Source organism: Equus caballus, chromosome 4 (genome assembly GCF_041296265.1).
Source record: "Equus caballus isolate H_3958 breed thoroughbred chromosome 4, TB-T2T, whole genome shotgun sequence".
Classification (NCBI taxonomy): domain Eukaryota; kingdom Metazoa; phylum Chordata; class Mammalia; order Perissodactyla; family Equidae; genus Equus; species Equus caballus.
In genome coordinates this window covers 99,204,462-99,232,292 of record NC_091687.1, presented here as the reverse complement: position 1 = coordinate 99,232,292, position 27,831 = coordinate 99,204,462, and the positions used below count along the sequence as shown (strand labels likewise).

The window sequence follows — 27,831 nt, the reverse complement described above, 5'->3', positions numbered from 1 at the left end:
CTCCCAAAATTAATCTGTAAATTTTGTGTGATCACAACCAAATTTCCGGTAAGTTTTGTGAGGAAACTGATAAGCTGATTCTAAAATTTATTCAGAAATCTAAAGGATCAGAATAGGCTAGAAATCTTGAAGAAAAATAGGAATGATTTGGAGGACTTAACCACTTATCAAGATCTATTGTAAAGCTATAGTAATTAAGGCATATGGTATTGACAAAAGAACAGATATAGTAACAACGAAAAAAATAGAGATTCCAGAAACAGATCCACACATATAAAGATGTAAAATTTACAGTAAAAGTGTCACTACAATGGAGAGGTAAAAAGATGGTTATTTCAGTTAGTGGTGATGGGTATATTAGAAATTCAAGGAAAAAAATAATTTATACTCCTATCTGATACCATACATAAAAACCAATTCTAGATTGATTAAAGATCTAAATTTGAAAGATAAAACAACAATGCTTTTAGGAGAAAATATAGGAATATAGTTTTCTAACCTTGGAGTAGGCAAGAATTTTTAAATAGAATACAAAATGCACTATTAAAAATTGATAAAGTGAATTTTATTAAAATTAAGAAGTATTTCTCATTAAAAGTCACCATTAAGAGAGTTGTAAGTCAAACTATAGAGTAAGAAGATACTTAAAATTTATATATGTAACAAAGATTTGTATCCAGAATATATAAATAACTGCTACAAGGCTTAAAAATATAGCAGCCCAATAGAAAAAAACTGGGAAAAAATAATTTTGAAAAGACCCTTCACAAATATGATTGTCGATCTAGCCAATAAGTATACAAAAAGGTATTTAACTTCACTTGTCATGAGTGACATACAAATTAAAACTACAAAATAGTTATATTGAAAAAGGGGAAAACATCAAGAGTGGGTTAGGATGTAGAGCAACTGAAGTCTTATATACCACTAGAGGGAGTGTAAATTCGTACAAATACTTTGAAAAACTATTTTGCAATATCAGCTAAAGATAGTCACTTACATATCCTTTGAATTGGAAATTCCATTCTTATGTATCATTATTTGCCTAGGATATAACTGTATACTTAATAACTCAAAGAAAACTATAAAAACCATTTTAGAAACAATAGGAAACTTAAGTTGAATAAATAATATAATATAACTTAACATAATATATAAATATAAATATAATAAATATAAAATAATCATTATTAATAAAAGAAGCATTGTAATAAAAGAAGCACTGGTTAGCAAATATAATAGATTATATCTACAATAGAAACTATGTATATGAAATAGCCAGGAAAAAACTTCATAATACATGCATAATAAAATGTATACTAAGAGGAACATAAAACTCAATTGGGAAACGTACATATACAAAAAAAGAGCTGAGGGGCCAGCCTGGTGGCATAGAGGTTAAGTTCACGTGCTCTGCTTCAGCAGCCTGGGGTCCATGGGTTTGGATCCCTGGCACAGACCTACACACCACTCATCAAGCTGTGCTGTGGCAGCATCCCAAGAACAAAATAAAGGAAGATTGGCACAGATGTTAGCTCAGGGTCAAGTTTCCTCATCGAAAAAAAAAAAAGAGTTGATGGGGAGACTTTCTATGTTTTTAAAATGGAAGATTCAAAAGTACTGAGATATCAATATTGTGTAAATTCAACCTAAAATTTAATGTAGTCCTAATTAATATCCCAATAGAATATTATGAGACATAGAATACAGCGTAAAAGAATAAAACCTAAAAATACGCAACCTTTATGATAAATTCGTAAGTCACAGCTAAGCAGCGTTCAAATAGTTGATATTCTTGCCAGTAACATGATTCCAGAAGGCCCTTGCTATTATGAGTCACCTGAGTTCTACAAGTGACTCAGTTATCCTTCTGTGCTTAATAGCTTCTATCCTCAAGGAATAGTCAGTATTTAACCCTTCCATGGCTATCCTCAGAATCACACTCCTGACACATTAGCAACACTGGAAACTCTCCCCCAACTCTGGACTTTGGACCCCACAGGCCAACACTTTTGTTAGTTCCTCCTCCTCTTCCCTTTACCCTCCCTTGCTTCCCTTACTTTCCTAGGGTTGCTGTTTGTTTCAATAAGGTAAGAAAGAAATAATTCCAAACAGGCCCATAATCCACTCCACCACCACCTTCTTCCCACTCATTTCTTTTAAATAAAACCCAGCAGGCAACAGCAGGGAGCCCATTTCTCTGACCTCTGTCACCACCTGGCCAGGCGCACAGTCTATCCTTTCTGATTCAGGGATCTCTGGGCACACTGGACGATCTGCGTAGGAATTAAAGGACAGAGTTGAACATTTGTAGCGTAATCACAGTTCCAGGAAAGAAGAAGGCAAAGTTACAGCACTTCAGCCAGTTCTCCAGTCAATGATCACTAATAGCTGGTATCTACATTTGCATACAACGTTGAACACTTCTCCAAGTGTTAAACACATTTGCTTCTTGTTTGGTTGGCTTTCATTGAGGTATAATTCATACACCATAAAATTCACTCTTTTAAAGTGTACAATTCAATGGTTTTTCATATTTTACAAAATTGTGCAGCTAATCCCTACTATCAAATTCCAGAACATTTTCATCACCCCAAAAAGAAATCACACACCCGTTAGTGGTCAGTTCCCATTGCCCTCTGCTCCCAGTCTCTGGTGAACACTAGCTTACTTTCTGTAGCTATGGATTTGCCTATTCTAAACACTTCATATAAAAGAAATCATAAAATATGTGGCCTTTGGTGTCTAAAACTTAATGCAGTCCTAATTAAATTAGGCATAATATTTTCAAGGTTCACCCACGTTGCAGCATGTAACAGTACTTCATTCCTTTTTATGGCTGAACCATATTCCACTGTATAGTTATAACACCTTTTTAAATCTATTCATCAGTTGATGTACTTTTAGGTTGCTTCCATTTTGTGACTATTATACAAAATTCTGCTATGAACATTTACATACAAGGTTTTGTGTGAACACGTTTTAAATTCTTTTGGTTATATATCTAGAAGTGGATTTGTTAAGTAATATGGTTAACTCTATCTTTAACTTTTTGAGGAACTGTCAAATTCTTTTCCAAAGAGGCTGCACCATTTTACATTCTCACTAGCAATGAATGAGGGTTCCAGTCTCTCCAGATCCTCAGCAACACTTGTTACTATCTGTTTTTTGTTACAGACATTTTAGTGTATGTGAAGAGTATTTCATTTTGATTTTCGTCTCCCAAATCACTGATGGTGCTGAATATCTTTTCATGGCTTATTGCCCATTTGTAGATCATCTATAAAGAAATGTCTTTTCAAATCCTTTGCTCATTTTAAAAAGTGGATTATTTTTCTTCTTATTTTTGAATTATAAGATTTCTTTATATATTCTGGATACTAGACCATTATCAGAAATGTTATTTGCAAATGTGTTCTCTCATTCAGTGGATTGTCTTTTCACTTCCTTGATAGCGTCCTTTGAAGCACAAAATTTTTCCATTTTGAAGTCCAATTTGCCTATTTTTCCTTTGGTTGCTATGTTTTGGGCATCATATACAAGAAATTGTTGTTTAATCTAAAGTCACAAATATTTATGCCTATATTTTCTTCCTAGTTTTACAGTTTGGGCTCCTACATTTTGATCTTTTATCTATTTTGAGTTAATTTTCACATATAATGTCAGGTAGGGATCCAGCATCATTCGTTTACGTGTGGATATCCAGCAGTCCCACACATTTATTTTTTGTTTGTTTAGTTTTTGCTTTTTTTCCACTCACTTTCAACAAGCTATGAGGTAAGCTAGGAAGATATTATTGTCTTCATTTGAAATAAAGACTTTCACCCAGCACTGACTATTCTTACTTTACCCTTTATCCTTTGTGACATCCCCTCTCCCCCAAATAACAGCGTCAGAAGTAGGATCTGGTTCAATGGGCTCCATGAGCCACCCAAAACCCTGAATTCCATCTGAAGCTTGAGGCAGCAGTTACTGTGGGCATTATGGGCCCTTCAGTATCTTTGTTTCTATTCAAAAAAGAAATCAAAAATATGTCTATTATCTTTATGGCTCTACACTTACTTGTGTATATACATAAATAAAAATTTGTTTTAAAATTGGATTAAAGACTTAAACATAAGGCTCTTGAAACTGTGAAATTTCTAGAAGAAAACATAGGGGAAATGATTCAACAGATTGGTCTTGGCAATGATTTCATGGGTATGACATCAAAAGCACAGACAACAAAAGCAAAACTAGCCTAGTGGGACTACAGCAAACTAGAAAGTTTCTGTACACCAAAGGAAAAAATCCACAGAATAAAAAGGCAACATAAGGAACAGGAGAAAATATTTGCAAATCACTTATCTGAAAAAGGGCTAATTTATAAAATATATATGGAACTCCTACAACTCAATAGTAAAAACAATCAAACAAAAAACAAATAAGCCGATTAAAAAATAAATTTGTATTTCTCCAAAGAAGGCATACCAATGGCCAAAACAGATACAAGAAAACATGCTCAATATCACTAATCATCAGGGAAATGCGAATCAAAACCACAGTGAGATACCACCTCACATCTGTTAGGGTGGCTGTTATAAAGAAAACAAAAGAACACAAGTGTTGGTGAGGATGTGGAAAAATTGGAACCCTTGTGTACTAATGGAGGGAATGATAAAAATTGGTGCGACCACTATGGAAAGCAGTATGGAAGTTCCTCAAAAAATTAAAAATAAAACTACCATATGATCCGGCAATCCCACTTCTTGGTATTTATCCAAAAGAATTGAACTCAAGATCTCGAAGACATGCTAACATTCCCATGTCAATTTTGCGTTTCATAAAAAAGAAATCATTTCAGCACTATTCACAATAGCCAAGATGTGAAAACAGCCCAAATATCCATCGACACATGAATGGATAAAGAAAATATGGTATAAACATATAATGAAATATTATTCAGATTTTAAGAAGCAGATTTGCTCATTTGCAACAACATAGATGAAGCTTGAGGACGTTATGCTAAGGGAAATAAGCCAGTCACAGAAGGACAAATAATGCATGATTCCACTTATATGAGGTATCTAAAACAGTCAAACTCATAGAAGCAGAGAATAGAATGGTGTTTGCCAGGGGCTGGGGGGAGGGGGAAATAGGGTGTTGCTAATCAACATGTATAAAATTTCAGTTATGCAAGATGAGTAAATTATATCTGACGTACAATGTTGTATCTGTGGATAACAATACTGTATGGGACACTTAAAAATCTGTTAAGAGGGTAGATTCCATGCTAAATGTTCTTACTACAATAAAAATTTAAACAAAAAAACTCCTTTTCAAGGCATGGAAACATATCTTCAAAAAACATCTTGAGAGAAGTCCCACATGTCAAACAGCTAAAAGTGAGACTACTCTGCATTAACTAGGTTATGGTTTAGGATGAATGCAAGTGTGAAGATCCAGTTTTCTGCTAACTAAAAGAAACTACTTATTCATATACACTGGATAGTAATCTCATGAGACTTATTACCCAAAAAACGTTTTATAGGGAAAAAATAGTAATAGGCTAAAAATAGCTTCTATCAATGGTTTTCAAATCGTCTTTCAAAGTCATAATTGTTCCTAGAAACTGGCTTAATGTTTACTGTGAAGGGTGATGAAAAGAGATTGAGTAGGTAGGGCTCTGCTGTCAGTACGATTTCTTGTCACCACCTGCTTAATCTACAATGTATTTGTAGACATAAAATGAGCTTCACCAAGCAGAATAAACCTCAAATTCATTCTAATTAAGAATAGATTTTTGCATTACCATATTATTTAGAGAATAATATGTGCATGGAGGAGAAGGCATTCTGTTTGATGCTTCTGTGAGAGAGAGAACAGTTTCAAAGATATCTATGAAGACATCATAGCTATCTCAATCAGAATATGGGCTGGAGGCTAATGTAATTGATATATTTAGGTCAAGGTCATCAGCACTCAACTTCCCTGTAACCTAATTTCCTCTTCCATAATGTAACAGGATTGGGCACTATTACCTCAACTGTTCTTTCTCCTTGAAGGTTCTATCACTTTCATGACTCTGAGTCAACGAATAGGCATCTGCTGAGCCTAATTTTTCATCTTGTTAAAATTGCATCACATGACATTTAGAAGACTGAATATCACTAGCATTCAAGGTTTAGTTGCAGAAAAAAGAACACGTCTTTTGGAGGTGGCCTTAAACTAGTTGTGGATATGCATTTTGAATAATGCAATGTGGTGGGATCCTGAAGAGTAAAGGAATAAAATGATCTCTTTGGCATCCAGAAGGGACTTCCTTTACCAATCCTTCCAACCCAGCAGCTACAAGCATCTCCCTTACCTGAAGGATTCTCCAACACAAGAAGCAGCAGGAGGATATCTAAGGCAAGTATGATTATGATGAAGACAATCAGAAGGACTTCCAATACAGTGAGCTTCCTCGCCATCTAGATGGACACAGATAACAGTATTAAAGCAAACCACAAAGCTCTATCAATCCAAAAGAATAGATATATATCATGATTAACGTGTGAACTCATTTGCAAGATGACTTGATTATCAGCAGCATTCCTCTTCACACAATCCAGAGAATATTTGTTTCTACTTGTCACAGTGTCTCCAATTAACCCTAATCTGTACATCCAACATCTCTAGGGCTCTTGCCTTTTTTTGTCTGTAGAGGGGTTGATATTGTCCAAAAAAACACATATCAGACAGAAAGAATTGAGGGAGAGAGAGGGGAGTAGAAGAGATTACAAGAGAAAGAAAGATGGGGGGTTGAGATGGCTCACAAATCTCTTTCAGATGCCACTTCGATCTTCACATCCACCCTGGACAGTAGAGAGGAGGTTACACACATGGAGGGAAAAAGTAGCCAAACTTAACTCCAAGTCTTCTATTCCAGTTCCCATGCCATGATGCCAAGATGCTTAACCATTTAGAGGTCACTAATCCTTTTAAGAATCTGGTAACAAAAGTGAACCTAATCCTGATCTCCAACATAATGCTTGCTTGTGTGTTCACAGCATACAAACCCATGTCAATCTGATGGCTCACAGTAGCCCTGAAGATCATTCATAGATCTAAGTTTTAAAATGTCTGATCTATTGTAGGGTGTACTGATCCAGGAATCCAAGAACTTCAATTCTTGTCCTGGTTTTCATAATAACAGGTGGACATTCTAGCTATACGGACGTATGCTTCTTCATCTATGAAATGAGGTCAGATTCTGGATATATACTCATTCTTCTGCTCTAATTATAGTAAATCTAGCATTCCCTCGCGATTTCATGACAGTCTGTAAATTCAGTGACTCTCATCACCACTCTAATTCCCATCAGCCCCATATGTTGGCTATACCCTGGAACTTTTCACTCCCCAGAATTGTTCCACTTCTGAACTCTTAACCTCCACTTCCTATTTACTGGTCAGAAGCTCATGTGCTTTTACTCTCTCATTGCATCTTTTCCTTATTCTTTGATGACTTTGAGGCTTCTTCTCTCTTTCCTTTCATATTAATCTCTTAGCCCCTCCTGTTTTAACCCTAACTGACATGGAACTCAATGTCTATTTTTGCTCTCATCTTCCTTACTCCTTTATCTGCTAAGTGAATCCATATGATGAAACCATTTATCTAAACATCTGCCTTCTGAGTTTATGTGCTTGGCCCAATGAAGATGCCACTGGGTTCACAATCTCCCAAATCTACTGGGCCTGCAAGCTGACTGACAATTTTGCCAGCTCCTCTCATTTTTCACAGAAGAAATTTCAAACACCGATCCTTCTTTTCAAGCCCCAACCTCTGTCACCTACACTCTTACTCTTAGCCAATATTGTATCCTACATCATAGACAAAATAATATTTTGCAAAAACTATTTCATCTCCCTGTTTCTCGACCCAAGCTTTTCTCTAAAAATTATCCATATCTAGTAAATTCTTATCTTTCCCCTCTCTTTTCAATGGAAGAGTTTTCTCTCCTCTTGCCTAAGCATAATCCTGTGTCAATTCTCTAAATCTCACAGGCTTTGCATTTCTAAAATACCTTATTTCACCAATTAGCTTTCTTCTTTCTTTCATCATCAACCTCTCCCTCTGAACTTACTCTTTCTCCTCATAAATAGATCCCAAGTCACCCTGAACTCTGCTGATGACTCTGTGTTCTTCTTTAGGTACCATTATAAATTTCTTTTCCTTTCATAGATAACTTTGCAAAGAGATAATTCCACACTGTCTGCATGACCTTCCTCCTTTATTACTGGCATGGTTTCTGTTTCTTGCATTCCACTGAAACTGCTATTGCCAAGGTCACTGGTGACTTAGCTGCTGAATACAATGGGCACAGTCTTAATCACCTAGCACTATCAACTACTTCCTCCTCTGAAATTTCCCACCTTTGGTTTCCTTGATATCATTCAATATTGGTTTTTCACCTACTTTTCAGGCTCTTCTTCAATATTCTTTGTAGTTCCCTATTTCATTAAATTTTGATATTCCCTATGTTTTCACCACTCTCCTTGAACAAGCTCTACCACTCATACGACTTCAAATAACATCTGAGGACAATCCAATCTGTTTTTCTAGCCGAGAAATTTAGATTCATATATTCAATTGCTTATTAGATGTCTCACTTGAATGTCCCATAGACTTAAGCAAATTCAACATGTTTAAACATGAAATCATTTCTACCCATACCCTAATCCCAACTTCTGCCAATTCTTCCAAATTGGCTGCTTCTCAAATAACTAATACCTTGAGGAACAGAATCACAACTTCTTTGAAAACCTAGGTACCTTCTTTGACTCCTCCCTTTCTGTTAGTTCTTGTAGTCAGTTACCAGTTCTGTCGGACTACTTTCCCAGCATCTTTCAAATCTGTTCCTTCTTCTCTGTCCCTGCTGGAAATGCTTTAGTCAGGCCATGATTTCTGGCCTGAACTGTGACCACAGCTTCCCCAATGGTTCCCTGCTCCCACTCTTTCTGCTCCTGAAATTCATTAAGAGCACTGCAGTTGTATTGATCTTCCTATAGCACAAATAGGGTCATTGCGTTGTCCTATAGTCAAGTCTTCAATAGTTCTCCAGATAAGATATAAACTCTTTAGCTTTGTAATCAATGTCTTCATGACACCTTCTATGCCCAGCCGCCCAGTCTTTTCTCTCCTCTATGGCCCAGTCATACCAAATCAGCATTTACAAGATGACAATCTATAAATTTATGTGGACAAAGTATTTTTTTCTCTCTTTTTTTTCACTTGTCTTTTAACTTTCCATTTCCCTACATCCCTGTTCTTCTCAACCCCAGCCCAATGTCACGAACATTTCTACAAATACTTTCATATGTATATAGCTTCACCTTTTAGCTGAGGCAGCCTTTAGGTTGATGTCTAATAAGCCAAGAAAATAAGCACCTTAATTGTGAAGCAGGGGTGAGGAGCAAGGATCTTCAGACAACTTGCCAAGAGGGAATTTAGGATTAGAGTTTCAGTCTGAAATTGAAGTTTACTAACTATTCTTTCCTATTAGCCTAAATCTATTAGGTGTTCCTCTGCTGGTCTAAATTATTCAAAGGTTTACTCTAATCCCCAAAAGAAATATATCATATTATTATATTCCCATAAAATTTCTACATCCAAGTTGATCAGGCAGGCATTGTGATTGCCATTATATAAATAAATGTTCAGAACTTTTGTCTAACCATGGTTTGTGGTGGAACTGAGGCAAAAACTGATATGCCCTGCTTCCTAAATTAGGACTTGAGTGCTCTCACTCTCTCCACAATGTCTCTTAGACTGCAGAGCTCAAAGATCAGGGAGCTAAATTTCCAGTGGTGGAATTTCAGGCAGTGAAAGAAGTGTGAGGGACCCACCCCATACGCTCTCAACACCTGACTTATTTTCTTATATGTACAGCCCATGACTCACTACCACAGCACATACATTGTCCATCAATTAGCCTTCTTCTCCAAGTATCGTTTCTCTCCATGGGGATACTTGTCCTTCCAGCCTCTACAAACCAGAAGAAGTTACCTCATCAACAGTCCTTAATCCTCCGCGGGGAGCAGATTCAGCACCTGCGGCTCAGGAAGTTCAGGAGACTGGGGACAACCCCAGGCATTTTCCTACCTCTCCAGGCAGAGAGGGTAAGTGTGGGAATTCCTAAAGGTAGAAATTCTTCCCTACTTAGAAACCGTCCCTGACCACAGCCACTTTTCCTCATCAAACAAAATTTTAGAATAATTAAAATCCAAGTTATTATTAAAAACCTTGATAATTGTATAGCCATTTCCCTCCCTGATCAAAGAGACACATTCGCCTTCCTTCCAATTCATGCCACTTTGGGCTAACTACCAGAAGGATCCCACCTGCTTATTTTTTCTTGGTTTCTCTCAGTGAGAGAGGAACATTTCACAAAACATCCTCCCCGTCTGCCCCTCACTCACTCACATACACACACGCACGCACGCACACACGCACGTCCGCGCGCGCGCGCGGGCACACACACGCACATCTCTCCTCTCCAGTCAGCCCATGACTGCATGCACTATCTCATTCCGACTTCTCATTGTCTATGGGAAGGGAAGAAAATATCAGATCCAGAGGAAAGCTATGGGTTGTCCAGGTCACTTAGCAGAGAAGAAAGAATGGGACATTTATAGGAAGATAGGGACACCAGTAGTTCCAATCACCACCCGCATGGGAAAAGTACGCACCTCATAGCCGTATGTTTTTATTTGCTGTGTGCGTCCCTCGGTGGTACTTGAGGAACAATGAGCAAAGGTGACTGAGCTGATGTAGTCAGCTTCTGCCAGGATTGATTTATTGCCCTGTAAAGCTGACGGCAATTGGAGATGAGTGCAGACCATAAAAGGGACCTTGCTTTCCTGTGACATGGAGAAAGCTCCATTTGTTAATAAAAGGGGAAGGCGGGTTTATTCTAATAGTTATGGCTCCTCTGTGTTCCTGTGCATATCCAATCACTTTGCTTGTCACAATAGATTATACTTGTTTGTCTCCCCACGTAGCCTAAAGAGCTCAAGAGCTAGGGTCTTACGCATCTTCTTTACTGTTGTATCTCCTGTGCTTAGTACTCTGCTTAATATCCACAGACCTTTTTAAATATAGAGCTATTTGTTGAAAAAGTAAGTGAAAAGTAAAAAGTGAAAAGTAAGTGGTTCATCATATTGTTCCTTTCTCCACTTTTGTCTCCCAAAGTTCTCTTGGTATTTTGATTAATTCCAATTAGCCTTCAGACCAATTATTCTGAATAAAAGAAGCACCATTAAAATAGAAATATCATCTTAAAGTGGGAAGACACCTCTATTGAATAGTCATCATGCTCTTTGACTGCTCAACACCTTTAAAAAACTCTTCTAATACTTAACGAACTTCATACCTTGAGAATTCTGCCTCCCCAAGGAAGAGCCTAGAAATTCTCTTTCACAGTCTCCCTTTCAGGCAAGGTAGAGGCAAGTGGCCTGGGCTCTGCCAGTGACATGTGCCTGTGATCCAGAAAGAAGTGGAGTGAAGAAGAAGGTGCCATGTGGAATCCAGGATGATGGACATCGTTTCAGAGGCCACAGGGACAGAGGACCCAGTGGTGTCCTATGCTCAGCATTGGTGGTACAAGTTGCCAGACGTGCTAAGAGCGGCGGCAGTGGAATCTCCACAGGACAATTGAGCTGTTGTCCCTAGCCACATAGCCTGCAAACTTGATGCTCTAGACCTCCTGGAGTTTCAATAAGTTACTATTATCTTTTATAATTTTCTTCTTAAGCTAGCTCAGGTGTTTTTTTAACTGAAATATAATTTGCATACCATGACATTCACCCTTTCATAGTATTCAATTCGGGGGTTTTTAGAATATTCACAAACTTGGGCAACCATCACCACTATCTAATTCTAGAACATTTTCATCATCCCAAAGAGAAGCCATGTACTCATTGAAGGTCATTCCCAATCCCCACCCCCCCAATCCCTGCAACCACTAATCTACTTTCTGTCTTTATGGATTTGCCTATTCTGAACATTTCAGGTAAATGGCATCATACAATATGACAATGGGTGCCCATTTGTGTCTGATTTTTTTCACTTGACATTATGTTTTCAAGGTTCATCCATGTTGTTGCAGGTATCAGGCATCTTCAGGTATTGGTACTTCATTCTTTATTATGGTTTTATTCTTTATTCTTTTTATGGCTGGATGATATTCATTATATTCATATATCATATTTTTCTTATCCTTTCATCAGTTGGTGCACATTTGGGTTGTTTCCACTTTTTGGCTATTACGAGCAATGCTGCTATAAACTTGCATGTACAAGTTTTTCCATGGACATATATTTTCAGTTCTCTTGGGAATATACCGAGGAGTAGAATTTCTGGATCACATGGTAACTCTATCTTTAACTTTTTGAAGAACTGCAAAACTGTTTTCCAAAGGCATAGCAACATTTTACATTCCCACCATGAGGGTATATAGTATATATGGGATAACGCACACCCTATATATAGTAATTTATAAGGGCATGCCATCTTTCTATGGCATCTAAGATCCATAAGTAATATGGTACTCATAGTAGTCCATGTTTGCTTCAAATACTCAGTGTATGGCAAGTATACACATGCACGCACACACACACACAAAAATTTGGTTTCTGCCTTTATGACCTCCTGGAATGACATATCTACCTTATCTTTTGGTCTAGTACAAGAGAGCCTTTGTTAGAGGGAAAATGTACCTGGATCTCATTTCAAATTGGGACGATATCTTGGCAAAAGATCAAGGAAAGAGATTTTTATTACACAAGATCTTTCTATTCATTGTGGGGTACTTTACTCTTAACTCTACATATCCCATGCTCATTTGTGGCACCATTCACATTACAATGCTAACTGACAATCCCAGCCATAACCTTCCTAACTTTGCCATCCCTTCTTGCTAACTAGCAACTGGAAGATATTGGGTCACTTGCTTGTGCTGACTAATGAAAAAGTAATAGAGACAAGCATGTGACCCAGTACCTTCCAGTAGTTTATTAGAAGGCATGCTGAAGTCAGCTATTGGCAGAGCTCAAAAAGTAATCAAAGTAAGCAGGTGGTTGCAATTCTTAAGTCATAAACCAACCATATGTATGACCCTTAACTTTCAGAGCACCATTCTCCAAGGCCAGAGGCAAAACTCTCAATGATGTTGCTGTAATGACAAGAAGGGAATGTTGGTGACACCCAGACCATATCTGCTAAGGCGAAGATGACCTTGTCTTTATAGGTACCTATGATAATAAATGTTATAAGGATGTTTTTAATAAGAAAAGGGAGATGAATTTCTTCCACTTTAAGTTAAAGGGTTTGGGATTACTATTTTTCATTGTAGGCACATCTATGAAGAAATAAAGTGGAGTTACATGATCTGGAGAAGAGAGAATATGTCAAAAAGACCCCAGCTTTTCCTCTAATAGCAGGCCAGCAGTTATAAATGTGGGTCCACGTTGCAGGGGCTGCTCTGGGGTAGCCACAAATGAGTATGGCTCCGTGAGTCGTGGTTCTCAAGGTGTGCTGGAGACCACACTCTGGGAGGTCCTTGAGACCTTAACATGAGGTTCATGAAGTAAAACTATTTTCAGAAAAACATTAAGAAGGCATTTCCCTTTCTTACTTTCTTTCTCTTGGGTGTAGTGGAGTTTTCCAGAGGCTACATAACGAGGTATCACAAAAAACTGAACGTAGAAGCCGTTATGGCAATTCAGGTTTTTTTCTATTGAGCTAGATTTTAAAGAGATGTGCAAAAATGTAAATAATGTAACTCTTCTGACTTATTTTTTTTTGTTTTTGGAAAATATTAGCTATTTTAATTTTTAATATGATAAATTCTTTATTCAAATAGCATTCCAGTGCGTAAATAAGTGAAAAACTGAAGCCAGGGTGTGGTGCTCCGATCCCTGCCAATCCACCTTCTCCCCACTCCTGGAAAGAAATGAAGAGTCCTGGGGCTCTGTGCAGCTCCATAGTTTGGAAATCACAGCTCTAGTCTGTGAAATCCAGCATTTTGCAGACGAGGAAACATGATCTCAGAGAGACAATGTGACTTAACCAAGTCTCCTGACCCTAAAGATTCCTTCTGAATTTCTGTCACTCAAACAAAAGCAGCACAAAATGCCCTGACCAGTGGATCTAAGACCTGTGATGGGGCAAGGGAGATGCAACCTTATACTTAGAGATGAACAACTCTGCTCCAGAGAAAGAAACTAAGGGAGCCACAGACCCAACTCCTCCAGTGACCCTCTTTCTCAGATCTGCTAAGAATCTTTCCAATTCTAGACTAATAGTCTTCACGTCCATATGGAACTGGCTGCTTAAAAGCCAAAAATAGGAATGAATTCAAGAGACAGGTGACAGTCTGGCGCTTGGGAACTCTTGCAACTGTTACAGCTGCGTAGGGTCTGAGTTGTTAAACTGAAGTCTGGGAAGCAGACATGCCTTCACCTAGGAAATCTTGAACTAAGCTCCTCAGACATCCAAGGGGTATAACTTGGGCAATCTGTGAACATAGATGGGAAAATTACATCTTTTTTCACTAATTTATAATTGAAATTTAGCATTTCTTTGGATTATGAATGTAGACAACAGAGCACAGTTATTTTAGCAGCACATGAGTTTTGCAAAAATAGAATCAGATATTTTCATATCACACTATGAAACTGCAATAGATTTCTCAAAATATCATTTATCAATATCATCACATTGAAATTATGACATTATCAGTCCCACTGCTAGATCTTATTTAATTTTGATAGTTAAAAATCACCTCATATATTACTCTATTACATTTTTTAATATTTGGATAAGTGTACTTTGATATACAATAGAATTCCTTTTAAATAGCATGCATTGTACTTGACGCATTTAAGCAGATCATTTTTAGGAGGGGTTCCATAGGTTCACCAGATTGACTATGGGGTCCTTGACACCAGAAATGTTGCACACTCCTCATGCCTCACTCAGGGCCTTGGCAATCAGGATTCTCTAGTCACAAAAGTTCTCCTTGAGCATTTTGCGGCAGCCAGAGCCAATTTCCACCAATATGTTTTCGATGACAAAATAAAATATTTCTCGAATATGAAGTAAATAATTCTTGCCTCCTGGTAGCCTTCCTGGGTTGATTAGAGGAGAGCTGACAAGCTCCCCATCTCTTTGATCAAGGGACTCCATTGTTACTTTTCCACATTTCACTAGTTGCATAGTTAGCTCAGGCCCTCAGCCACAAGCCCCTTACTTTGATAATTAGAACATTAAGCCAATTTAACAATGTTGTTTGTCTAGCCTTACATAGCTGGCACATGAGTATGCAAGCAGACCCTGGCTTCCTGGTGTTAAAAAAAGAAAAAAAGACATAGGGAAGTAAACACATGCATTTCTAACACACTGATTTTCAAGTAATACTAAAATTAAATATCCTTGTTGAACACTAATATATAATTTCTTTAACCCAAATTTTAACCATCTAGTGTTTTATTTATTTATTTATTTATTTATTTTGAGGAAGATTAGCTCTGAGCTAACATCTGCTGCCAATCCTCCTCTTTTTGCTGAGGAAGACTGGCCCTGAGCTAACATCCGTGCCCATCTCCCTCTACTTTTGTGTGGGATGCCTACCACAGCATGGCTTGCCAAGCGGGGTGCCATGTCCGCACTTGGGATCCGTACCGGCGAACCCCGGGCTGCCAAAGTGGAACGTGTACACTTAACTGCTGTGCCACCAGGCCAGCCCCAACCATCTAGTGTTTTAAACAACAGTGTTGAAAATTCTATTTTTTCCAGAATTGATATTTTACCAAATTAGAAACTGCTATGATGACTAAAACAACAACAATCCAAGTACACATGTCCACAAACCTAAATCTTAGGAAAAACCCATGCCAGAGGTGCAAGAAAAAGGGTGGATAGTCATAAATCTGAGCATTCTCTTGGTGGATTAGACTGTATGGACTCTGATGCCAAAAAGGACAAGACCAGCTTACAAGGGTTTGCTGAACGAGAAACAGCCTTAATCCCAAAGTGAGAATCAAAATATCACGATTCAAAATCTCTGATAAATTTGCTTGTTTTATTTTTCTCTGGCATATAAATTTCATGCATTTATGGGAACTGTGGTTATATACATCAGGCAGAGTATAGAAATAAGACTGACAAATTTCAAAGCACACCACTGCAAAAAGAAGTTATTTTTTTATATTCAAACTCCTGCCTTCAGCTTTGCTTGTTTAAATCTCATCCTCCTCCCAGTCCTATAGCTAAGCATTTCCCCAAACCCTCCTCTTTCTTTCAGGTGAGTTGGCTCTTCCTTTCACCTCCCCATGAGGCTACTACTCCTGATATTTTAAGTTATCTTCTTGCTTGTCGTGATCACTTTTATCCTCATGGTCCATTTCCTCTCATCCTTCCTGTGTTTGCTTCTCCGTCCTCTTATGTCATGCTCCCATCATATTGCCCCTTTTTCTCTATAATCCAAGAGCAGATATTCTTTCTGGATATTTTCTTGATGGCTTAGTTAGCTCCAGAGCCTGGAAGTGTCCTGGCAATCTTTTTATTGTGTATTTACCAAGAGTGGGGCCCAATCCCTGATTACGCTCACATAGACATGCACACACATGCCATCATGGGCCCAGAGCATCTTCAACAAATGTTGTATGATGAGTGATCAGTACCATACTGATCACACAGAGACATTAAGGTACCCCATAGATTTTTCACACTTCCCTACTGCCTATATTACAGGGCTAAGACGCAGACAAAACATACAACAAAATTAATGAAATATTTTAACCATATTGGGCTTGAACCAATTAGCAACACACAGTAATTTTATGGGTATGATGTACAAGGAGTTTCAAAGCCTTTCATAATTAGGATCTTGCTCTAAAAATTCACAGAGTGCTGCTCCATGTCAATGAGATGAAATTATGTAGGCTGATGTCTCTGCTGGTCACATCGATGTTTAACACCTGTTGGGAACCAAAGGAAAAGTATTGGGAATTTGGTGACTGAAATTTCCTGCACTCAAACAAATCAGATACAAACCAGGGTCTGCATGACACTCTGATACTTTCACAGTTCATTGCCTTGCTGTCAGACTACCCTCAGATATTCAGGTGAGGAGGGTGTTTCTTAATTCCTAGAGTACAAAGATTGTTCAGTGACAGGGAAAAGAAACAGGGCCCTAAATAACGCAACATGCAGCCACTGCAGAGGGACAACTACACAGACAAATTGGAGAAAATGTCCTCATTTCCACTCCCAAGAGCCCTCCTTTGATTTCCTCCTTCCATTCCCTCAGAGAACCTTGATGAACGCCCAGTAAGAGTTCAATATTTCAGCTTTCTTCTAGGCAAATACTTTCCATAAAGCTTCACCACATGTGCAGTAGTTAGCTTGTGTGTCAGTCCATGGGTTGGTCAGCAACAAAATTGGGCAAAATCCTTTATGAACTCTCAGTAAACTTGGGGAAGTTGGTTGACAAGAAAACCACAAATATGAAGAAACAAAAAATACAAAACTGAGGGGAAAACTTTGTCTCAAGCCTTGTAATCAGGAAGGATTAGGAAATAAAAATTGTTCAAGAAAAAGTAAGATGTAAGCCAACAAGGAAAGATGCCATTTACCATGAGGATAAGTGTTGAACCACTACACAGCGTTAATTCCAAGACACAGATTTTTTGCATATATAGCATTCATGAAATCAGACTGTGTCTTGCAATCGAGAGTCTTAGAATTACTGTGACCTGAGCAGCACTCATGACAATTGTTATTGTCTGAGCACGCATGAACTTCATTGTTATTACTGGTATTATGAATGGATGGACTGCAAACCACTTAGCGATTATTTTAGAAAAGAATATGAATCCTGGCTGATAGTGAGATTAAGAAAGTGCTAGGATTAAAACTTATTTACAGCATATTAGTGGCTTTGGAGAAAATCCTATAGACAATAATGAAAGAATTTCTATGAACTGAAGTATCACCACCATTTCTGATAGTACAGAGGAAATACTTTGACCAATTCGTGCCATGCATTTTTCTTTTAAATAATAATAAGTAAAACAATAAAATATTTAAATAGTAAAATAATTTAAAATATTTACATAAAAATTTAAATAGTAAAAAATATGGGATACAAATTGGTTAAGGTATTTCTAATATTTATTCACATTCAGAGTTTACCTCTTCTAAATTATTTTGACACAGATTTATCAATGTCCATGTATCTCCACCCAATATTCCCTCTGTACTATCATTAAAATATTAAAATGATAAAAATCTATGTCTAAAGAAATTTTACAAAGCTTCCTATATGTTTAAAATAGAAATTTTAAATGATATGATCGCATTGCATGATACTTTTTTAATCCTTTTTTCTTTCTTCGTGGCACATGAAATAACGAAGCAATTTTAACTGATGGTATCTTATATTTGATGACATATGGTAGTTCAAACTGTTTTGGAAGTAGATCTCTGAGGCAGAGGTGAAGGAGTAAAGACAAGTTCTATGTAAGTTTGCAGACAAGAAGATATACATGGAAAATAAAGATCCAGACACTCAATTCCAAATGATGATAACCCATGAACTTTCCCTTCATCCCCATGCTGTTCACTGTTGACCCAGTGAACACAGAGGGCTTCCTGAAGGGCTTTGCAGGAGAGGGTATCATCTGGAAGGGAAGCAGGCAGGAATTGCACTGGGTATCTCAGGGTTGGGAAATACCATTTGGACTTTTCACTGGTCACAAACCTGTGTTGTAGGGTTGTAGGTGAAGGCGGGTGTTATAACTGTGCTGCTCAGAGAGACACTGACATTGGAAACAGGAGCACTGCCCACTCCCCAGATCTCAATGTAGCCCAGTTTCAAAGGGTTTGTGTCAACGATGTATTGGTTGAAAATTACATGACTCTGCATCGTATTCTGTCAATTGGAAATAAAAGAAAATAGAGGAAAAAATAGCAAAACTCAATCAGATTTTTCCCAACCTCTTCTTAGGTACAAATGTAGATCATGAAGTAAGACAACTAATTTCAGAGTCACCATCTTGAGTCCACAGAGAATAGAGACCATGATTTTACCAGTCTATCTCCTGTTGTCAACTATCATTAATTTTGCATTGGCTAAGCACCTGCAGGGTCTCTAGAATCACTCTGAACTCTAAGGAGGCAAAGAGTCTCAGCTATCAGAAATCTTAGATTCCACATGTGGAGAAGTCATAAAATGTGCAGACCATTCCAAGGCAACATAGGAACAAGGGCTAATAACAGAAACAGTCTGTCCATCTGTGTCTTGGTGAACTGCTTTAAGTTACTTATGAAACATGAATGATTTAATCACAGAAAACTTCCTGGGAGCATATTAAAGCTCTATCTGCAGTCTAGAGGAAAGGATGCAAATTAGTAAGACAAGCAGAGAGGGAATTCTAGGTGGTACTTTATGCCTCATGATATCCATCATCCCACTAAGCCAACAGAACTGTATTCTCCCTTCATAGTATCAGTCACACTCACCTGGCTGGCAGAAAAGTTGGCCAGATAATAGAGTCCTTTTTCATAGGTATCTGCAACAAACAACAAGGTAAGCGTGATCTGGAGCTTTGCTCTGGAATTATAATTGCTTACTTGTCTTGGCTGAGAAAGTAGGGATGATTTTTGGTTTTTATTTTATTTTTCTTCTTTACAGAGTTCCATTTTGTGAGATTAGTCAGACTCTACCCCAAACTTCAATTTACACAAAATGTTTGAAATGAATGTGTATAGATGCATCTGTCTGACAGAGTCACCTCAAATAATGTGGGTTCCTAACAGTACTCTTAATCTACTTCTCTTCCTTGTGGTCTACCATTCCCAACATCTTCCTAGTCACCTCAAATTTCCAGATTCCTTCTGTTAGAGGAACACATATGTGCACTTACAGGCATGTACACCCACATCACAAACACCAAGACTGATGTCTTGGTCGGTTTATCTTGAGAGCTATTAGGCAATTTTTCAAATGTGATCTCCAGAGAACAACGAAAACCACAGAAAAGACATCCTCGTCCTTTATCTTTAGTTTATGCCACAAGTCCCAGGAGAACATGAAGCTCAGTATATCCAGTAAAGGCAGACTAACCAGAGCCTTGTTACAGGTGTTTCCACCCTATGCCCTGCCCTTGTGACTTTCTCACTCTTCCCCACATGCCAGCTTCTTTCTAATTTGCTTCCCATTCAATCAGACGGCATTGGCTATCCTCTAGAGCTGTGCTGTCCAGGATAGTAGCCACTAGCAAAATGTAGCTATTAAAATTTAAATTAATTACAATTAAATTTAAAAAATTCAGTTCCTCAGATGCACTTGTCACATTTCAAGTGCTTAATAGTCACATACGTCTAATGGCTACCATATTGGACAACATAGATATAGAACATTTGCATCTTGCAGAAAGTTCTTTGGACATGACTAGTCTAGAAATAGCTAATGGTACTTGACCCATCCTCCTGAGAGTGTACCAATTCAGTAATCGCCTAATGGAAAATTCCACCAAATAAATAGCATAGCTGATAGAGGCATTGCCTCTCTTACTGTGACAGTAAACCATGTAATTTTGGAATGTGCCCTTGAACATAAACCATATGGAAGTAAATTTCAGTTGGCTACAAAGAAACTTTCCCTGTGGCTCCTATACTACTGTCTTCCACAGTGGATTGGTACAGTTGGATAATGGTTAGAGATTCACAATTAAGCTTTATTTACATGAGGCATAAGGATCACATACAATATGTATTATACATTTAAAAGGAACAAATGGCTATATTCAAAAATGCAAAATTGTCTTTATATTAAAAGGAAAAAAGCAGGCCTATACCCAGGAACCTAGTCAACAGTATCCAGGAGCCTAGTCAAGCTATTGACATGAATTCAAGGCAACCTTACTCACCAATGCTTTGCCCATCATCCCAGAAGAGACAACCTTCAGCAGTCCCATCGTCATCCAATGCAACCTTGAAACCTATGAATTTCTGACGGCTGCAGTGTGGTAAGAGAGAGGCATTAGCTAAACACAAAACCACAACCACAAACCAAGGATTTTCATAAAAACATAAAGGGAGTGCTTCATGGTATAAAGACTGAGTACTAGGATTCAAGAGACTTGTCATCTAGTTCTAGTTCTGTCTCCATTAACCGTATGTCTTCATTTCAGGAATGCAGGAATGACTCAATCCAGGGGCATTTTCCTTTATGGTTCTATAAGCTCTACAGGAAACCACGAGCAAACTCACTGGATTCCTTCCTTTCCCCACTGTGAGGAAAACCCTGAGGCTCTGATCCTCCTCCTTCCATGACCTAATTTCCTAAACAAATGTACAGTGAGTTCTGTTTACAGATGTCCTGAGTTCTTCAGTTTTTGACTGAATTTTTAGACTCAAGTGAGCAGGGCTCTACGAATTTTAGTTTGACATCAGACAGGCATGGATTTTAGTCCCTGCTCAACTACTTACTAACTCTGTGACTCAAAGCCAATCACTTATCCTCTTGAAGCTTCTCTTTGCTCATCTGCAAAATGGGGATGAGAGCAGTACTTACATCATAGAGTTTGTTTTTTCCTTTTGTTAAGAAAAATAGATAATGTCTGAATAGAAATCTCCATTTTAGTACAGCTCTAGGCACAGAGCAAGAATTCACTTGATGCTAGCTAATATTAATTAGTATACATACTTAGGTCTAGAATTTTAAATCTTATTTATGAGGAATCTCACCCTCGGGCATCAGTTTCAATATGACCTACACATTTTTCCAGCAATAGTTTTCTTAGAAAAGAGTCAATTAAAGGCCAGATGGTTTTCTAAAATTAGCATGAATCATGGTGGCCCCTGTTTGACTTCCACTTCAACTGTCACTGATTAGACCCATCATCTCACCCACTTAGATCTAAAATAGTTGTTAATAATTATTCAAAGAGAGGAGGTTCTGAAAAGGTTAAAACACACAAACAAAGAAACAAACAAGAATGTGTAGTAAAATTGCTTTTGGGCCTGAGGGTGCTGCTTAAAAATCAGTGGGCTTCACCAGGATCTGGGCTAACTGGCATGTAAAGGAGAAAACTGGCCCCGTCATTCACCTTAAGTGGGTGTTCTGTGCAGGCTCTTGCCAGGGCAGGATGTAGCCCCCTCGGACATGAAGATTGATGTGGTCAAGAGGGGCTGGCAAGGACTTCCACTCTCCCCTTGCTTTAATGTCCTCACCCTGTGGGCCAGAAGAAGGTAAGAGATGATGAGGGAGAGAACACACCTCCCTGAACAAGGCGTTTACCAAACATCTTGTCCACTCTTCTCAACTTTCTGCCTGTTCATGATCCTTCAGCACACACCTGTTATTACACTTTCCCACATTCACCCAGCTGCTGAGTGGAGTCTTGCTTTGCTGCTATGATTCACGTCAGGATCCCTCATCTTTGAGGGTTTTTACAGTACATACTACATGAGATCCTAGCAGGTATCTCACCCTACCCGCACTCCACATCCCATTTCAGTGTCAGAGAGCACTTCTTGAGCAATCCTTCTGTTCACTTCTTGTTGGCTCCTGATACACTCCCTGTAATGGCATTTCTAGCCCTTCTCTTTCACTTTCTCTCCACCTCCCTTGACTGCCCCCGCTCCCCACCCTTTCCAACTTAACTAACACCTTTGACTCCTACTGGCTGGAAATGATTAAAGTGAGCTGACTTACTTTACAAATTCTTATCTTTAACTCACTATATCTTCCTTTATGTTTAACATCTTTATCTTGCCGCATGTGTGACAAGAAGTGCTCTCTCACCCCGAGCCATAAACCTTAATGCCTTAGAAACAATCCTATCACATTTTCTCAACCTAGGGCAGAGCTTCTAAACTTCATCATTATGGACATTTGGGGCGAGATAATTCTTTGCTTTGGGGGCTGTCCTGTGCTTTTTGGATGCTTACTACTGTCTATCCACTAGATGCCAGTAGCATCTCCCCCACCCCCTACCACGTGGTGACAACCAAAATTGTCTCTACACATTGCCAAATATCCTCTGCTAGGCAAAATCCTCTCACTTGAGAATCACTACTTTAGAGGTAAGGAACAAAGCTACCATAACAGTCCTTCAGTTTTGGTCCTTGATCTTCATTTTATACAGAATCAACCTGTACACAACTGCAGACGTAGGTGGTAGAAGGAAACACAGTGACTAGTCCCACCTTCCCTGAGGGGAACTCTGCTTCACGGGCCTGCCTCAGGACTCCAAAGTCCACAGGACTTTATAAAAATTCCAGCCCCATATCTCTAGATTTCTTCAGTTTTATCAATGATATCATGAGAAAACTAGACTATATTATTTCTAATGACACTTTACTCCAATATCTTATGAATTCTGGACATTTTCCTCCACTGATTATCTTACTTTCAAGTGAAACTTGATGCATTTAAAACTGTCAAAGTTATCTTCCTTTAAAATTCTTTATCTGTCTCAATATTTCCATTCTACTACACGTTATGGCTAAATATGACACGATTTTAATCTTCTCATGATTTCATTTTCAATATCATATAAGTTACAAGCTTGTTTACTTTCCTTTACATAGTTTCTGACCAGGCTAGCCTAACAGATTTCTGTTAAAATATATGTAAAGATATGATGATAAGATAAAATCTAAAAACAGCACTATTAAAATAAGAAAAGACAACCAAACCTGCCTTTGTACAGGGTAATTTCCATCAACTGCATAGGCATTGGTTATGATTGAGAACCACTATTTTAAAAACCCAACATATGTTCTACACTGTAAAGAAACAAACAAAATGACCAGAAGCAGATAAAAACTTTGATTCATACACATTGTCTTCTCTTTACCTTCATAAAAATAGGTAATCAATAAGACATGTCAGAATAGTTCCATGCCTCCTCCCTCCCAAATAAAGTCTACAAACTACAGTGCCCATTACGACAGAAAGGAGAGGGGAATGGACAGAAAAATGCTTCATAGCATGCTCAATCACAAAGGCGTGACTGAGACAGGCCCCCAAACAGCTGTAAACTGCTGATTTTGCAGCTCATTTAGAGAACCTGAGAGAAGAGAGGGAGATCAGAGCCTCAGTCCTGCAGACCCCTCCAGCTAAATGAAGGAAATCAGCCTGTCCTGCCACTTCCTAAAACAAGCGGGAACTAAAGGCCAAGCAGTAAATACTATAAACACGCAGTCATTAAAAATGTTCAGTACTGACGGAATAAACAATTCACAGATTAACAAACTGAAGACAGAAAAGAAAAGAGAAACCTTTCAGACAAATTCTAGCATAGATAAGAACAGCATATGATAACGGAAGTTTAGCGAAGCAAAATACTGGGAAAGGTGACAATTCGGGGGAAAATAGCTGTATCTTGACATTTGATTATTCACCAAATGCATTCCAGTGACTTAAAACATTAATTTCATTATATTAAAGTTAAACTCTCTATAAAATTATAAACAATTAAAAAGAAAAAGAGGAAAAGTATTTCCAACAAATATGGCAAAGTGTTATTAATTTAAACATGTAAATATCCTTTAAAAATCAGTATGAACAGTGTAAATAACTTAATAGGAAGCTGGCAAAAGAATAGAAAGTTCACAGAAGTATAAATGGCCCATCAAAGATAATCACAAATCAAATCGATGATGAACATCAGGGTCCACATTGCCTTTAAGAGTGCTACAAAGATGAACACAAAAATTTAAAAAAAAAAACCTAATAGTCGAAGCTGACAAAGATTTAGGGAGATGAACACTTCCATCAAGTGCTGATGGGAATGTAAATTGTTTCTGTAATTTTGCCAACTTATATTAAAGATTCTGGTTAGATATATTTACGCATCTTCTCTGGCTGGAAATTCAGATAACTACTGGAAGACAAGTGGAGTGGAACACATGCTGGATATGCTCTCTTGTATAGACAAGATGGAAATTTAAGCTAATGTAACGTTTTGTTGAATGGAAGAGACGGAAATTAGACTAACTCTAGAAACAGGAATTTTATGAATTATACATAAACTCCTGCCTCACGTAAGTATATAATAATCTGTGTAACAACAAAGAAACTCAGTTCAGAAATAGGATCTGATGGGGCTGGCCATGTGGCATAGTGGTTAAGTTCAGCATGCTCTGCTTCGGCTGCTCAGGTTCACAGGTTTGAATCCCAAGTATGGACCTACACCACTTGTCAGCCATGATGTGGTGGTGACCCATATATAAAATAGAGGAAGACTGTAACAGATGTTAGCTCAGGGCAAATCTTCCTCGGCAAAAAAAAAAAAAAAAAAAAAAAGGATCTGCTAGAATGCTTGAATTAAATCATCTGATCCAAGTGGAGAGCCTAAGTCTCCATGCTTGTTTACCAAGTCCAAGACTTTTCCATGCTTTTGCTACCATCTGTAAAACATCTTTCCTCTTCATCTTTCAAAGTGTTAAGTGTCTTTGAGTGGCACTTCTGTAAGCTGTTGGTAGGACTGGGTGCTGATAAAACCTTTTCAGAAAGCAATTTGCCAATATCTGTCAAAATTTTAAATACTTTATACTGGCAATTTCACTGCAAACTCAGGACAACTGTGAGGCTTTCTTAAAAAAAATTGGCTGTTCCCTTCAGGAAAGCCCTGTTTGGGAAGGCATAGCAGAGTCTGAACCTACTGACACCCAGAGGACAGGCCTAGCCAGCAAAAAAATGGAGGCAGATTCAAGGCTCCATGGGATAAAGAAGAGGAGAAACAAAATTTTCATTGTGCTTGCACAGTTTTCACCTAATGCCACCAAAAACCCTTTGGTGGAGAGGGGCCAGAGCACGCTCTGCTTCTCGCCCACCTGCTGTAATTCTTTTGCTGTATGTCCAGTCCTCTGCTTTGTTCTCCTCAGAAAGTCAGAAGAGGAGTCCTGGTTAGAGGGAGAGGAAGCACCCCCTTTGACTCTTCCTCTAGAATCAAACTCTAACTTGTCTGTGTCCCTGCAAAGACAACACTGCCTTGAAGCTTCCTTGGAAGACCTTGTTTTCCCAGCTGAGTCTCTGGGGCTCAGACTAGCCCAGAAAAGTAATATGACAGAATGATGTGTTCATTCTACATTTCTAAACTCACTTGCGTTGCTCCGGCTCACAAGGGTTGGGCCTCATACCTCTGTGTGCATTTCACGTAATGCTTAAGACTCCACTTACCTTGGGAAATTACCTTTAACAATTCTTTGAATGTCTATGATGTACAAGGAGGTATTTAATAAAAAGACAGAGAGGAAAAGGCCTTTAATATTTATGAATTTATAGTCTATCAGGGAAGATATAAATAAAAACTATAGTCTACAGTGCAATTTCAAGTGTTTACTGGTATCTGTCGTTATACAGTGCCATGAATAGTGGTCGTATAAGAAAACATAAAAACTAACATGTAAAGAACACTCACGAGAAGCCAGGCACCAAGGGAGATGCCTTTATGTGTTATCTCACAACAATTCTGTGAGAGAAGTGGTCTCCCCCAGTTGGAGGTGAGAAAACTGAGGCTACAAGGTTAAAATGACTCGTCCAAGGTCATGCATCAGGTAGGTTACAGAGGCGAATTTGACCCGAGGTCTGTCAGATTCTAAAGCCTGTGCACGCTACTGTTTTCCCAGGTTGTATAAACAGTGAGAAAAACTTACCGTGTAGTAATCATACCAGCGGGCTCTGGGGAAATATGCAGTGACGTTTCTGGCATTCTGAAATTAAACACACACAAAGCATAGGCAGTGGGCTCCATTAGCTAGGGCAGAGTAATCAGTTTGCTTAGTAAAGGAGTCAAAACAATACTGATGGCCTTGAACCCACATGTCTCACTTCTCTCGAGATCAGCAATATTGGGGAAGCCTTCTTCCCCTTCCTGCTTCTCAAACAGGGGAGATTTGCCTACTCAAAACTAGTGGCTTCCATAAAACCCTTTGGGATCCAGGTCTTTGGGGAAAAAAAATACCGTTTGCTTATAGATTTACCAATAACCTCTCTAAAAAACAAACTGAGGTTGGGTCTGGGGCAGAAGAAAATTTTTTGGGTTTATGGTGCCAATACTTCAGAAATTATGATTAGTGCAATAAGTTTTAGGGAGAATGCAATTAACTGATATTTTAATCAGAAGCCTCATTGTCAACAGAGGAAATAAAGAAGTGGCTGCCTAAGGACCTCCTGTAGGAGGAAGGGAAGAGCTAGTCAGCAGCAACAAGATTTTACACAGTGCTCAATCTTTCTGAAAAGTTCTGTTTTAATGATGATAGATGATTGTAATGATTTCTCTACAATACTTCCCCCACCTGACCCATACTCCTTATTTCCATTAATGAAGAAATGATTCCGTCTTCAAATATATCTAAGATTTTTTCGTTCTTGATTGTCCAATGAATCAGCATTAGTTATGCTGATTTTAAAGATGAGGGAGCTGAGGCTGGCCCGGTGGTGTAGTGGTTAAATTCGCACTCTCTGCTACTGCGGCCTAGGGTTCACAGGTTCAGAGCCCAGGTGCTGACCTAGCACCACTCGTCAAGCCACGCTGTGGCAGCATCCCACATAAAATAGAGAAAGTTTGTCATAGATGTTAGCTCAGAGACAAGCTTCCTCACAAAAAGTGTTTTAAAAAATAATGATAATAAAGATGAGAGAGCCAAAGACCAGAACATCTAAATGATGGACTTCAGCTCAGAGGGAGAAGAGGAGTCAGAGGCAGAATAAGAAACCACATCTCAGGACCCTCACCAGACCAGGCCTCGTCCTCACCCCATCCACCAACCTCACAGCTGGGATCCTC

The 27,831-nt window shown here is 38.4% G+C and overlaps 1 protein-coding gene across 4 annotated transcripts in view; it reads right to left on the bottom strand.

Annotated features, from left to right (window-relative positions):
- The window catches only part of MGAM (maltase-glucoamylase), a 187,251-nt gene that overhangs the window by 83,001 nt on the left and 76,419 nt on the right, over positions 1-27,831 (bottom strand). For 3 of the 4 annotated variants that reach the window (XM_014739340.3, XM_014739341.3, XM_070266032.1), the window contains 6 exons: positions 26,699-26,755; positions 22,141-22,265; positions 20,959-21,047; positions 19,550-19,599; positions 18,789-18,959; positions 16,088-17,004 (listed from right to left, as the gene is read on the bottom strand). In XM_014739340.3, the coding sequence (XP_014594826.2) occupies positions 16,927-17,004; positions 18,789-18,959; positions 19,550-19,599; positions 20,959-21,047; positions 22,141-22,265; positions 26,699-26,755 (570 nt within the window). In that variant the 3' untranslated portion in view covers positions 16,088-16,926. Of the gene's footprint in view, positions 1-16,087; positions 17,005-18,788; positions 18,960-19,549; positions 19,600-20,958; positions 21,048-22,140; positions 22,266-26,698; positions 26,756-27,831 lie in introns of those variants that run through there. The other variant, XM_070266033.1, reaches the window with a different exon arrangement.